Below are 16094 nucleotides of genomic sequence, written 5' to 3' on the forward strand. Positions count from 1 at the left end.
TATATATATATATATATATTTATTAGTTGGCTAATTTCAGTCTTGCTCAATTCAACAAAAATTCATGTGATGTTTTGCTAACTCATAAGTGGTGATAATTAGATAAAAATTTAAAAGATGACGGTGTATTTGGAAAAAAAAATCTGAGCTTTTACCTCATATCAATGAGATGGGCAAAAATTAGCTTAAAAAAAAAAAAGGATGACAATTATTAAAGAGGATGTAGAAGGAGTGGCACATTCATTCAGTGGAGCTTTGAAATGATCCACCTATTCTGAAAAGCAATTTCAAACTATATCCCTAAAAACATTAAACTGTACACAGCCTTTGACCAAGAAAAACTAGTAGGTACATACTCCAAAGAGATCAAAGAAAGAAGGAAAGAGCTTACATAAACAAAAATACGTAAGGCAGAACTTTTTGTTATAACAAAGTGAGTCCTCATCAATTGAAAAATGGATGAATAAATTGTGTCATATGAAGTTAATGGGATTATTGGGCCATAAATGACAAAAGGAATATATGAGAAAAACCTGGGAGAAGCTGTAACTACTGACACAGAATTAAGTAAACAGAACCAGAACATTTTTTGGTGGCAATTACACATTGTAAAGGAAATCAACAGCAAAAGACATAAGAACTATGATTATCGCAACCTATCACAACTCCACAAAGACTCATGATGAATCATGCTTCCCACCACTTGTGGTAGAGAGGTGGTGGACAAGAAGTTCTAAATCAGACATGAAAGATATGCAGATTTGTTTTGCCCGACTCATTTAGCTTTTCTGTTCTTTATATAAGGAAATGTTCATATTTATTGATATTTGTAACATTCAGTCATAAAAAACTAAATTTTTTAAAGTGAGGAAAGCATTGATGAATAGCATTAATCTTTTATTTTTCTGCCCAACACCTAATACAGTCTCACTTCTAACAGGCAGACTTGGAGTTGGGATGCCCAGATTCAATTCCTAGCACTAATGCTTCACTTCCCACCCTTGCCATCATGATACCAGCCACTGGATCCTCCAGAGCAGAAACCATGCCCAGGCCCCTCCCCTTTGCAGGTCCAGAGCTATGCCATTATGACATGACCCACCCCAATCAGGTTTTACTTTTCCACCAGGCCTTATTCTTTCTTGCTGCTGCCACAACTGGCCTCTTTCTTCCATCCATATGCCTAAACTCTCCATTCTTGATACAGTCACCATCCCAGTGACTTCTCACTACTCCCCTAATTAAAATGTAATAAGCTCTTTGATGAGATTGTCTCCTTTGTATTTGTATCCCCAGTGTTTAACAAGGTACTTGTTGTATAGTAAATACTTAAATAGCTTTTTCAAAAATTTATTTGTCCACTATCCTCAATGCAGCACTGGGCAAAACACTTTAACCTCTCAGCGATAAAATAGCAATAATTGTATTTGCTTTGTCTACTGTATCACAGGGTAGATGTGAAAAACCTAAAGCCAACATATATTTATAACACTATTAATATTTTATTACTAATATTACATGTAATAGTATAATTAGATATTACATAACAAATGTTACTTACAATATAATTTTAATATATAATAATTATTATAATGAAGAAAAATATTAAAGAATGTAATAACACTGTCTGAAACTCCATAAATATTGGATCAACTGGTTCCTTGCTAGAAATGTCAGTCAGCAACTGTGGGATTGGAAATCTGAAGCACAAGAATTCAAGTCAATTCAACAATTACTAAATGCTCACTAGCTCTAACCCTTCAAATCAATCAGCTGCCAAATCTTAGCGCCTCTCTGATATGATCCCTTCTCTCTACTGACATGGCCACTACCCTAGCTCAGGCCCTCCGCACATCTCCCCGGCCTCATCACAGTAGCCTCCCAATTGAACTCCTTATTAAGTCTCCAAAGCATTCTCTATATAGCTGCCAAAGTATATTTCCACAAGAGCCAGGTCTGATGTTGTCACTACCCTACTTGAAACTCCAGTGACTCCTTACTGGTCATTAGAATCAAAGATAAATAAAATGACATTTACACCCTTAATAATCTGGTTCCAAACTCCCTTGATTTGAATAAAAGCTTTTCTCCTTATTATCTATAATAATAAATGTCTATAGTCCTGTAGTTCTTCACATAGGACATTATTTCTATATTACTCCTCCAAAGCCTAAAATTCACTTCCACTTTATCTGACTTTTAGAATCTATTTCCTTCAAGATTCAATTCAAGTCCAGACCTTTTAGCTTAGTGCCTTCCCTCTTAAAATTACTTCCTATTTATGCTACTTGTATTTGCACATATTAAAAAAAAAAAAAAACCTCTTTACCCTCCGTCTTAGAATCAATGCCAAGTATTGGTTCTAAGGTAGAAGGGAAATAATAGCCAGGCAATAGGGATTAAGTGATTTGCCCAGGGCACACAGCTATATATAAAGCAAGATTTGAACCCCAAATCTAGGCCTGGCTCTCTATTCACTTAGCCAACTAGTGGCCCCTGCAAACACTTATTTATGTATACATTGACTCACTTGATAGAAATGTAACTACTTTAAAGGCAAGGTCTATTTCATTTTCCTCTTTGTATCCTCAATACCTGGCACATAATATGTACATAATGCTTGCTGATAAAAACTAAGATATGTATTTTACCTTCATAATAACCCTGGGAAATAGTTGCTATTATAACCTCCATTTTACAAATGAGGAGACTAAGGCATATATATTAAATAACTTGCTCAGGGTTACACAGCCAATATCTAAGGCAGAATTTGAACTCAAATCTTCAAGTCCAACATTCAATCCATTGCAACATCTGGCTATAAAAATTCAACAAATAAGTAGTCAAAAGATTTGAACAAACATTTTTCAAAAAAATTGCAAAACATTAACAACTATATGAAAGAATGCTCCAACCCACTAAAATAACAACAGAAATCTAAATCAAAACAATTCTGACATTTCATCTAACAAATAGCAAATTAACAAAGATGGTAAAAGATGAAAATTTAAATTATGGATAGGTAGGCAGGCACACTAATGCATCATTTGTGGATCTGGGAATTTTCCCAATCATTCTTGAAAGTAATTTGGAATCCTGCAGAAATGACTAAAATGTCCATAACCCTAAGCATATGCAATATAAATGATAAAAAAAAAAAAAAGACAACAAAATGTACTAGGTATCCAGCACATAAAAGGTGCTTAATACTTGTTCAGCTTGTCTACAAAATAAATGCCCAGATGATTGAAGAACTGCTAAACAGGGTATGAGTTACAAATAGAATATTATTGTGCTGGAAGAAATGATCACTATAATGAAATCAAAGGAGGAAAGATTTTTATGAAATAATACAAAGTGAAGTAAGCAGAGGCAGGAAACCAATATACACACTAACTACAACATAAATAAAAAGAACAACAAAAACTGAAACTGAATTCAGTGAAATTACAATTCCAAGTTTTGCCTCAAAGAGCTGAGAGAAAGCACCTCCCTTCCTTCTTGGCAGAGATGGGAGCCTGTGGGCTTGGAACATCACAGGTAAGTTAAATTTCTTTTCATGTTTTGGCTAGTTTTACTGAACCTTCCCCCCCTTTTTTATTCTTTGTTATAAAGGACGGCTCTCTGGGAGGGGAAAGCAGAGGATATATTCAGAAATATTAACTCAGGGGTCGGCAATCTTTTTGGCCATGAGAGCCATAAACGCCACATTTTGTAAAATGTAATTTCGTGAGAGTTGTACAGTGCTCACAGTGCACGCTCCTGTAACAGTGCCTGAAAAAAATTGACTTTATGGCTTCTGCAAAAAGAGCCAGATATGGCTCGAGAGCCATACCTTGCGACCCCTGTGTTAAGTGATACAAAAAATAAAAGAAAATTAAAACGTTTAAAATGAGAAGAAAAATATATACTTCTTGACTGAAAATCATGTGTTATGTCCCCCTCAAGTCCCCCCAATATGAAGTTAAATACAACATAGGTCCTACTCTCATAAAGTTTATAATCCAATGGAGGATTATTCACATTCCTCATTCATTAAATATTTATCATGTACAATAAATCCTATTGGAGGATGGAGGGGGAAGGGAGAGAAGAAGAAAAGATAATACCAAGGCTTTGCTCAAACAGCCTGAATTATTACCTACAGCCTTCTAAGAAAAAGGTTCAAAAGCAGTCCTGTTGTTCTTTCCAGGAATATAACCCAGCACTTTTGCCATTTATGGAGCCCATCCTTTAGATGCTTTGAATACCCATGCCCAGACTTCATTTGCCCTAACAAAAGGAGCCTCCTGAGGGCAAGGATTGCTTCATTTTTTGTTTTTGTTAGCTCCAGTGCTTAGCATTATCTAGAATGTTGTAGGCATTTAATAGATGTTTATTCAATGAATCACCTAAGATGTCATAGTGGCCCAGCTCCTTACCTGTTGGGATGGCCCACCAACCCCCCGGACAGGCCCTGCTAAGCCTGCAGGAGCCTGGGGCATGGGAACACCAGCTGGCACACCTCTTCCTGCAGCCCTGCCAATCCCAGGGCCTCCTGCAGCTCCAGCCAATGGCACACGAGCAATCCCTGTCTGAAACAGGAAAATATAAGAAGTCATTTATGGGAAGGAAAGATTAAATATGATCACACTTTGTAGGCAAGCTAGCAACTAAGGCTCAATACTTAGTATAAGAACACAAAATGTCATTAACCCATTATAACCACAAACACCACCACTCATGCCTACACAAGCCAAAAAAAAAAAAAAAGTTCACTAACCACAGCTCACAGACCTATACAAATACTTATGAAACAATATTATCAAGATAGAGCACAAGCCTTGGCTCAGACAGCATTTTATCAACCAAAATCTTCCATCAGCTAACATTTCTCTGTAAGTTCATTAAATGCTCTCATGATCAAGATAAAGCTTGAATTACATGTAATACAAGAAAAATGTGGACGGAGACCGAGTTACACTGAGCTAAAACCTGCCATTCTGCAATTGCTCCTACTAGATACCTGCCTTCTGGATCTAAAGAGAATTAATCTAATGGCTGTTCCCCAAGACAGCCCCATTCCAATATGTGAAAAAAATATTTATGTGTTTCTCAGCTCTACCCCCTCCCAAAGTTTCTCTTCTCCACACTAAACATCTTTAGTTCCTTCATAAACAACTGCATTTCCCAGATTCTGATCTATGGAATCCTAGAGTACCAAACAATATAAAGAGGGATTCAAATGAAAATTTTTGACAACTGTGATAATTTTCTCCTACGAAATATTAAATATATCAAACATATATACTATGTACAATAATTTTCTAGTAGGAAAATACATTATTCTTCCTGTTTTGCTATAAAATGTTAAGACTCCTTTATTCCTCTGGAAACCTAGTTTGGCATTAATGGATTCCATCGATGGATATTTCACATCCCAAAGTATTTTATGGTCAAATGGGTTTGGAGAATGTTGCCAAGGGAACAGTGCTATAAATGGGGCCTTGATCAGACTGGTATTCAGGGAGCTAATGCAGCCAGGGCTCAAGTATGAATTCTGCTCACACCAACAGTCCAATTCAATTTTGGACAACAGGCACAGTGGAGCCTGGCAAATTTACTGTGGAGTCTGGACATAAAACTTTAATGACATTATTTTGAAATGAAAATCACTTTGACTGTGGTCATATCATGGGGGGGTTGGAGGGGGAGGCCTAAGGGAGGCAGAGGTTCTGCCTGTGTAGTCATAGTGCTGTGTACTTTATTGTGCTCTTAATACTCAAATACTGTATTTGATGACCTACATGTATATTAGAGGTCTACAAGCCTTCAAAAGAGGAATTCTAAAGTTGTAATCCTTGTTTTCTGATCTGTGGTTCAGTGGTTTATAGAATTTTACAGATGGAAGAACTCTCAGTAGCCACCTAATAGCTGAACAAAATCTCCTCTATAACAGCAACAATAACAACTAACATTCATATGATTCTAAATTTAAGGTTTGCAAAGCAATGTACATATTAACTGATTTGATTCTTCACAACAATCTCATAAAATAAGTACTCTTATTATGAGGCTGAACGAGGTTAACTGACTTGCCTTGCACTAAAAACTTCATTGGCATATGTGAAAATCAAACAAGAGTCCATAATTTAAAGCCAAAAAGAACATTTATACATCATTTAATTCAATTTCCTCATTAGATCATAGCACATCAGACAGAACTAACTGGAAAGGACCTCAGAACCTAGAGCATGAATGCTGAGAAGGATTCCTAGGAGCATATAAAGATCAGAACAGGAAAACCTTATAGATCATCAGATGTCATCTAGTCAAAATGAAATATTCCTTGTTACCTTGTTCCTTCCATCTAGGGGAGGAAGAGACCAATGAGGGGACAAGAGAGGGAAGCTAATCAAAGCAGTATTTAAATGGTGGTGGGAATATCCTGGTGCTCAAATTTATTTTGTATTTTATTATTCATCTCAATAACTACTAAAATCTCTAGCTAGATCCTAAGTCATTTGATATCTCTAAATTTATCAGAGTACTTAATTAAGGTCAGCCAGATTTAAGTTCTAGGCATATGATAATTACTATAGTTAGTTTCTACATATCCAACGATTCTCAAAGAGCTACAAACTAAAACTTCCACTTTTATAGGGTACCTCCAAACCCAAATGGAAGTTCCCCTCCCTATCTTTTTCCCAACCCATTCGCCTTACATCTTTAGGGGGTGGACCTTCCACAGTCATAGAGACCAAGTTCTCCCCACGAAGCAGCACCAGTCCCAGAACCCTCTTTTCCTCACGTTCGGGTTGTTTTGCATTCTTTGGCCTGAAGGATAGAAATATGTCTGTTAGTGGAACAGGCTGTTGAATATGGCCTGCACAACACAGGCAATTCTATGCTCCTAGGCTTCCTAGGATCCCTCAAAACCTTCACCTTGTCACTAGGCCCATAACTTACTCAAGGAGTCCTGGGATCCTTAACGTTGGAAGACTTAGAATCATAGAATGTTAAAGCTGGACGGGTCCTTAAAACATAGAACATACAATGTCAGAACTGAAAGGAACCTTAGAACACAGAATATTAAAACTGGAAGGGCCCTTAGAACACAAGATGTAAGTGGTGGAAAGGACCTTAGAAACCATATTACCCCCTCATTTTACAGAAGATGAAACTTAGGTCCTGAGAGGAAAGGAACCAGTCTAAGGTCACATAGTCACCAGTGGATATAATTTAAAATCCAGCCTTCTGTAGAGTCAGAGCAGAACTTCACATAACAAGGCTCTTAATAAACACTGAAATTGTACTCCATACCTCTTTTACCATAAATCACATTCTAAATATTGTATTACAGATGTTTGCATAGTTGACATCCCATCTATTAGACTATAAGCTCCCTGGGGGACAAGATCCAAGTTTTATTCATCACTATACTTGTTGGAGTTCACAAAACAGTGTCTTAACAGAGAACACAGTTAATAAAGGTTGATTAAATGTGAAAATCAGCTTCCTCTTTAAAATACTTAACTACAAGATGTTTTCACCCCAGATGACCACATAGAATTATAACTCTCTTATCGAAAGCCTCAGAGAACAATAGAATATATACTATTACATACAAAAATATTGCTGCTGGCCTCATAGTATTGAGGCTTCATAAATACTTGCTAAATTAAACTGAAATTGTCTTAAAGAATTTCACTCATTAAATAAGCACAACTCATCATGTACTGGATAATTTTGCTGAACTGATATTTTTTTTCCCTATTTCTTTTTATTCTTTGTAACAAAAACATGTTCCTAAAGTAGGGGATAGAGGATGGCTATATTTGAAAATGAATTTGATTTTTAAAAATCAAGATAAAAATTAAAATAACCACATGAACACATTTCATTAAATGTCACTATTGGCTGGAAATAAAAAGATCTGGAACCTAGAAACTGAGTGTTTAACAATGAGTAGAAAGGATCCTTTTCCAGATAACTAAGTATTCTCTCCAAATACACACTGGGAACCAACCAACCAAAGAGGTAGGACAGGGGCCTTAGAACACAGAAAAAAAAAACATGGATGGAATATCAGTTACCAGAGCAAATTTCATGAGGCGAGGGACTGAGAATGTTATGTTAAAAGGACCTTAGAGACCATCTATTCTAAATTTTTCATTTTACAAATGGGGAAACTTGGTCTAGACATAAATGTCTACCCGAAGTCACAGTTTCTACGGAACCAGTTGCTCTATGCTATGTGCATATAGCAGTCTAGTAACTAGATTTCCTGGCTCTTGTAGAGTACCTGGCATCTTAATAAATGCCTTATTTATCTATCATCTATCCCAAGATCAAGGTTCCTCCCGTCATATCATATTGCTTTTTATCATCTCCAGGTCATGTGTGCTGTAGATTATGTTTCAGCATAGTTGTCTCCTTATATTCCACTAAGGGGAGAGAGGTTGGGGTTAAGGACTAAAACTGAGAAAAGCATGTTATTCTATGAGTTTTAAGTACAAGAAGCCTAGTTTACCTGCCCTCCACACCTCCTACCCCTCTTTACATCCCAAGCTTCCCAACCCATCCCCCTCCTCACTTGATCTTCCTGAACTCATCACAGTCACATAGGATCAGGTTCATGTGCTTGTCAAAGGCCTTGAAAGTGCCAATGAAGATGCGGCCGTCCTGCAGGATACACCTCATCCTGTAGTCGATGTGCTGCAGCATCTTGCTGCTCTTGCCCACAGTCTGTGGGAATTAAGAGGGAAAAGCAGTGATTCTGGGACCTGCACTGACTACTTATTACCACAAACTGTCTTTCTTTCCTCCTCTTCCTTTCCTAGCTACTTTCCCTTTACTCTACAGGGTCAAGATCTCTCCTTGCTTCCCCTTCTCTGTGAAGACTTGACCCTTTACCTTCTTCCAAAGGTCCTAGCCTTGACCTTCTCCCATTATATGATCATTTAAAAAAAAACTCTTACTTTCTGTCTTGGAATTGCTACTAACAGCTAAGAACCTGGGATTATGGGATTTGCCCTAGGTCAACACAGGAAGTATATAAGACTGTGTCTGAACCCAAGGTCTCCCATTCTAGGCCTGGATCTCTAACCACTGAGCCACCTACTTGTCCCTCCCATTAGATGATCTTGATACTCAAGCATAAATATACTCTGGGATCTTAATCTCTTAATCTGGGTCGTGACCTCTAACCCAAATTTAAGATATAGTGATCCTTCACGCCCCCAATATTTTTTTTTTTTAGGGTTTTTTTTTTTTTTATAAACCCTTGTACTTCGGTGTATTGTCTCATAGGTGGAAGAAGGGTGGGCAATGGGGGTCAAGTGACTTGCCCAGGGCCACACAGCTGGGAAGTGGCTGAGGCTGGGTTTGAACCTAGGACCTCCTGTCTCTAGGCCTGACTCTCACTCCACTGAGCTACCCAGCTGCCCCCACGCCCCCAATATCTTTACTTATACACCCATCTCTGTTTACACCCCTTTCTCTCCCCTGAAACTACCACCTTCTGCCTTCTGATTGGTTTGCCTGCTCCAAGTTCTCTCCAAATTCAAATCTGTCCTCCAATCAAAGTGATCTTCCCAAAAGTGCAGTTCTGAACACACTGCTAATGGTCCCAGCTCCCTCCCCAATCAATAAAACTCCAATGGTCCTTTATTACCTCCAGAATCCAATATTAAGCTTTTAAGCTTTTACATCTCATCATAACCTGATCCTTTCTACCATTCTAGTCTTCTTACACCTCATAATGCTCCTGCACATGTACTCTTTGATCCAGGCATGCCGACCTCCTTGCTGTTCCCCTTTCCCTTAATTGGGCATTTTCACTAACTGTCCCTTAAGTCTGGAATTCTTTCCCTCTTCCTTTCTATTTCCTGGTTTTCCCCACTTTCTTCAACCACAGTGAAATCCTATCTTCTGCAAATAATCTTTCCTTATCCCATTTAAAGCTAGTCTCTTCCCTCTGTTGATCACCTTCAACTTATCCAGTAGGTAGCTTGCATTGTTTCCCTCATAATACTGTGAACTTTTGAGAACGGGGATTATCTTTTGCCTTTCTTTGTACCACCAGCGTGTAGCCCTGAATGTGGCACAAAATAAGTACTCAATAAACTGACTTGACTTCACCACCACGCCAAACCTAGAGAACCAGACAACCCTCCCGCAACCTTGCAGGACTCTGACCTCTGACCTATCTGGTCGCCCGGCCCCGCCCTCTGCAGTGTTCTCACTGTCCTCGCCAGTCCTCGCAGTCCCCTAGCCTGGCCCTGTTCCTGACTCGTCCTGTCCTGCTCCCAAACCCAGCCCTTCCTTTCCCTGTGGTTCCGACATTACTCACCATGGTGGCGGCTGCGAAGAGTCCCGACTTGGAGAAAGGTTCCCGCTCCGGCGACTGAGAACACGAGGGAGGTGGAAGAAAGTACTCGCCTCGCGACTTCCGGCTCTAACGGAAATACGAAAGATGCCGTAAAGCCCTCGGAATGCTGGAGGGGGCACGTGACCGAACGTGTTCCCTCCGCCGCCATGTTGGGTGAGGGCAGGCGCCCTTTTCCCTGGGGAGAAAGGTTTCTTGGGAATTTGCCAGAACTGGCGGCAACGCAAGGCTCTTGTCCAAACTCTTCAGGAGTGGACAGACTCAGGTCCACAAAGGACCCTATTACAGTCATTAGCGCTTAGTTTTTTGATTGATTGATAATTCATTTTGTAGCTATTGATCTATTGTGAAGTCTAGATTGTTGCCAGAAAGCCATATATATGATAAATTGGAGATAATCTCAGAGAAACACTACTAGGGGATCAGGAAAGGTGTTTATTATTATTACTATTAGCTTTCATGGAGCTGCCAAAATCATCTAAATTCGCAGTCTTAACCCCTAATCCCATGCCATCCAAACCTGCATTAGTCTTTTACTTCCAACATAACATAGAAACTCTTCAACCTGTCATTTAAGGCTCTCTTTAATCAGTGTTCCAACCTTTTTTCTTTCTTTTTTTAATTATATGTCACTATTGTTTGAGATAAAAATGATGAGTCACTCAAAATAAACAAAACCTGGAATCAAGTAGGGGTAAAAAAGAGGCAGCTGTTTGTTACCTTCATGAAAGACAACACTTCAATGATGGGTTAAGAAGTGCCAACTGACCAGGCAGCAAGCAGGCAATATATCCCTGCCTTTCTATCCTTCATCAATCTCCCTGCTAAGCTGGTCCAGGAGTTCTCAATCAACAAAAGGTAACAAACTAGCCTTTGTAAGCTGAATGCTCATTCTGAGAATAGCACACTCAATTCTATTTCATGCATAGTTTTAACATTTAAAAAAAAATTTGAGTTCTGAACACTCTCCCCATCCAACTCTTCCCCCACTGATTGAGAAGACAAGAAATACGATTTTGATTATACATGTGAAATCATATAAAATATGCTTCCATATGATTCATCTTGCCAAAAAGTTAGGTTTCAATCTGCACTTGTTATAGGGGTGCAAATGGTGGACTTCTGGGTTCGGGAAGGAAACCATTCTCAAGAATGAGAGGACTCCAAGCTTTGCTTAAAAGTAAAAAGAAAGGGGGCAGCTGGGTAGCTCAGTAGATTGAGAGTCAGGCCTAGGGACGGGAGGTCCTAGGTTCAAATCTGGCCTCAGACACTTCCCAGCTATGTGACCCTGGGCAAGTCACTTGACCCCCATTAACTTAAAAAAAATAATAAAAAAAAAAAAAGTAAAAAGAAAGATTTATTAGTAAGATAGGATCAATGGCCAGCAAGACAGCATGAGTGGAGCAACCCTGGGGGGTTGCCCTCCACAACATGCCACCTCAGCAGGAGTGGAGCAACTGTCTAGAGTTGCTCCCAGGATGCCCCAGTTCAGGGTTTTTTGTATCCTTCTCAGGAGTGTGGACTTGACTTCTTGCACTCAGGCATTAGGTAGGTGGGAAGGGTCTGTATGGGATCCTCAGGGCTTAGGCTATCAAGGTGTGGCCTGGAGTATATCTCTTTTGTCTATCTCAACCTAAAGGATGTCCCAAGGATAATGGTCTTTGCCTTAGGAGTCACAAGGGCAATAAGGGGGAAGGAAATTTCCCTGTTCACAGCCTGCCTGAGTTAAGGGGTACAGGGTCCCTGCCATCTCTGCACAATGCCCATGTCATCTGCACTCAAACTTCATCATTACTTTCTCTGCAGATTGTTAACATTTTTCAAAGTAAATTCTTTGAAACTGTGGTGGATCTTTGTATTGATCAGAATAGTTAAGTTGATTCTCTGCTGGCCCTGAATTTGCCCCACTCTGTGGGCCAGTACCAGTTACCCGGAATCATGAACACTTCTCATCAAGCATCCATGCTCCCCTTACTCAATTTCCAGGCTCCACTAGATCCCCACTCCAGGGCACAATACATGGCCTTCTGCCAGCAAGAATATACAGGAGAGACCACAAGAGGAAATTCCAGAGAAGAAAGAGGAGGAAAAATAAAGAGAAAGAAGATGAGGAGGAAGGTTTTAATTTTTTTTTTTTAACTCTGATATTTGTATTTCAGAGTCCTCAGCTCTGGTCCTTTCACCTATAAGGCTTGAAACCTTTTAAACCAATGTTGGGAAATATTTTCAAGTTCCTGTGCCTAAACTGCAATTCCAAGCTGCCTGTTGTAATGCAGGATTTAGACAAGTTCTCTTGCATTTGCAAATTACCCTACTCAATCCTGGCAGTTAGGAGAATGGAACTTTGGCCCAGCAGGTGCCAGTCCCAAGACCTCTGACTGTTGGAGCTGGGACTATAAATATCCATGCAGAACCAACCTGGGGGTTCTGATTTCCTTGACCTCATCCAGACACCCAGCTACCCCTGGACTTCCCTTGGGGACCCCTGGTTGAGGGAGGTGGATCATGGGTAGGAAATTAGATTAGGTCAGCCTAACAACAGGGACACCCCTAAACCAAATTATCAACCTCATCTGTCTAGCTGGTGGACCACTTAACATCAGGGCAGTGGAAATTATCCCTGGCTGAGGGGCTGGTTCCCTCAGCCTGATCTTACCCTCTAGGTCCATTGCCAACACTGGCCAGTCACACTTAGCAACAGCTTCTCCAGACCCTAAACCCTCTTTCCTCAATTTTCCTTCCTGTGTTTAAATAAACCCTTAGCCTGAAACTGTGAGCTTCTGTAGTTAATTATAACATCAACCTAGGCTAAGGAGAGGGGAGAATAGCAACCACTTGACTCCAAGGAAGTAGTGGCCAGGCATCCATTTTATTCAGGAAGTGTGTGACCTTCACTTCCTATTGGTTACTGCTTTCACTCCAGCAGGGAGGGGCTCCTCACTCTCCACCTTAAAGGAGCCTACAAACAGCAGGGAGACTGACTGGGCATCACAGCTCAGGCAATATGTCCCTGGCAGTCCCAAATCACCAGCTACAGTAGTTACAAGCTCCCTGGCCAGGTGACTTCACTGGTACTACCAGCTCCCTTGTTATGAGCCACATTACCCCCTTATTACACTGTGAGCCCCCAGCATTAACCCAGAGGTCAAAGGGAGGAAGTGTTCCCTTTGAGCAGCTGGACAGAGGGGTGGGACATGCAAAAAAAATGTTCTGGGGGCTGGGAATAGGGGGAATTGAGCAGCTCCCTGCCTCCCCAACCCACCCAGCATGAGTGCCAATATTTCACCAATGCTTGTTCTAATCCATTAAAGATCTATTTATTTTCCTTACCAGATTATTCACATCTTTTTAGGGATGATTTTGATACTGATATTTCTATGGTGGATGAGCAAAGCCTTCATCAAAATAGGTTCTATAAGGACTTAGTAAACACTTCTGAAATCTGTAACTCCAATCAAAAGTATTATAGGAAACTAGAAGAGTTCATGTAGCCCACATAAAAACAATGGCAAAATTGAAGAAACTATCAAAATAAATTACATTTAAAGGTAGTGCAGAGACCATGAAGAAAGAAATGCCTAGTCTGTGTTTTAGCTCAGTGTGGATCAGTTCCTATCAACCTGCCGTTTTGAAAAAATCATTTTGTGAGCCCAATTTGAACCAACTTTCCTCCATTTGTGGTTTAGATATGTCTGAAAATGGATTTTCCCATCTAGAAAAAAAGAAAACATGAATTAATTGAAAATAATAACTTCTGCTAAAGAATACATCAAGAACATGTGGAATAATTTTTCCATGAAATAGTATGTTTATATATTCATTCTGATGTTAGGGACCAAGACTTTAAGATAAGACAGTCACTCTTCTAAGAATAGATATCATTCACTCTTCTAAGATAAGATATTGATCATAGGCCCAGCCATGCTTGGAGACAGTAAGACGCCACCAGAGATTTTCTATGCTCCCTTTCCGCGTTCCTTTCCCCCTTAGTATCTGCCGACCCCCTTCTGCCCTCAGCCTATATATTCTTGTCATAGACCTGCAATAAACGAGCCTCGTATCCATCAAAACGATTCTCTGTCTTGCACGCGAGGTCTCCCTTCTTCTTCCCCTATGGGTTCTTAGGTTGCCGTTTCCCCGGACCCCTCGGTTGTGTCCGGCTGGACCCGGACATTCTGACAGTTCAGATTCACCAGTTGTAGAAAAAACAGAAGAATTGGAATATCAAACATCACAATGACAGTTCCCTTTCAAATGACCATCTGAGAAGACATAAAAAAAAAAGAGTGGCTCAAATACTGATCAGATAAGGAGAAGGCATTAAACTGCTGAAAAAGTAAGAACAAGCATAGAAAAAAAGTCAAGGTTTCAAGTCAATCCTGTGCCTGAGTCTATCTGCCTCTCCTTTTATCATGAATTACTGAAGAAGAATAAAGAAAGGAAGAATGTGAAGAAGAAAAGCAAATCCTTCTGACCTCCCAGAAGCCATTTACATTTAATGGTAGGGAAGAACAGAAGAAAGAAGCTCTGAAGATATAACTGGCTGATATGCTGAAGCCTAGAAAGAAAATGAATCTATTTAAAGCCTGACAGGTTCCCAGGTCCTCCTCCAGCTCAGCTCTCAGTAACAGACTAAAGGAGGACAAGTTCTTTAAGGAAATTAGGGTACACATGAGAACCTAGGAGCTTGGAACTTGTCACTACGAAGAAACATGTAGGCTCACTAATTGCCTTCCAAGAGAAAGCTAAAACACACAGAGCAGGGTGGGAAGATCAAGTACAGGAACAAGGTCAAGTATCCAGTGACCAATTTCAAAGACCTCCAATGTAAAATTTCAGAAGCAATTATTGGAGAAGAATCCCAGGGCTACCACAGTCTATGAGCCATTTGATCTTTTAACTTTGTGGATCCTCTCCAAAAAGGAAAAAAGTTTGGAAGACATTCAAGTTGATGAAGAATGTTTAAAAGAAATTTGTTGGGGGCAGCTGGGTGGCTCAGTGGATTAAGAATCAGGCCTAGAGAAGGGAGGTCCTAGGTTCAAATCTGGCCTCAGATATTTCCTAGCTGTGTGACCCTGGGCAAGTCACTTAACTCCTATTGCCTAGCCCTCACCACTCTTCTGCCTTAGAACCAATACACAGTATAGATTCTAAGATGGAAGGTAAGAGCTTTAAAAACAAACAAATAAACAAACAAACAAATAAATAAATAAATGAAATTAATTTGTTGGCTTTATCTGTCTCCTCAAGGCAAAGCACAAGCAAGCTGCTTAAAGATCAAGTATCTCCTTTATAAATCAAGTGAATCTGAATCTCCCAGACCTAACTTCTGGGTTAAGATGACCTCAGCTTTGAAGCAAGGATCTTCCTTTCCTCACCACCAACCAATATAAGGTGCCTCAAAAGGACAAAAAAAAAAAAAAAAAAAAAAAAGAAATCAAATGAGCCGAAAGGGCTTAGCTGTAGGACACAGCTTTGAAGGTAGGTGGGATTTGGGTATTTCCATCATATAAGGGGGTTAAATAACAAACACCAAAGCATGAGTTGATCACACACAGCCACCACCACCCCCACAACCCCAGAGTCAGAGCCAGCACACCAGAATCAGAGTGACCTCAAGGCAATCTCTAGGTTCTCAGTAGCTGGCTGAAAACACCACATTTACCTCTGAGAGCAGCTAGACTTGGGACCCCAGGAAGCTGAGGACGTTGGGCACCGAAATAGA

General features: G+C 39.9%; 1 protein-coding gene across 1 annotated transcript in view; it reads right to left on the reverse strand.

Annotated features, from left to right (window-relative positions):
• The window catches only part of SNRPB (small nuclear ribonucleoprotein polypeptides B and B1), a 31370-nt gene extending 20941 nt beyond the window's left edge, over positions 1–10429 (reverse strand). The window contains exons 1-4 of the mRNA XM_044664096.1: positions 10334–10429; positions 8576–8727; positions 6705–6816; positions 4422–4574 (exon numbers count right to left, since the gene is read on the reverse strand). Of these exons, the coding sequence (XP_044520031.1) occupies positions 4422–4574; positions 6705–6816; positions 8576–8727; positions 10334–10336 (420 nt within the window). The 5' untranslated portion in view covers positions 10337–10429. The remainder of the gene's footprint in view (positions 1–4421; positions 4575–6704; positions 6817–8575; positions 8728–10333) is intronic.
• Between the last annotated feature and the right edge of the window lie 5665 nt (positions 10430–16094).

This window comes from Gracilinanus agilis, chromosome 2, assembly GCF_016433145.1.
Source record: "Gracilinanus agilis isolate LMUSP501 chromosome 2, AgileGrace, whole genome shotgun sequence".
NCBI lineage: Eukaryota > Metazoa > Chordata > Mammalia > Didelphimorphia > Didelphidae > Gracilinanus > Gracilinanus agilis.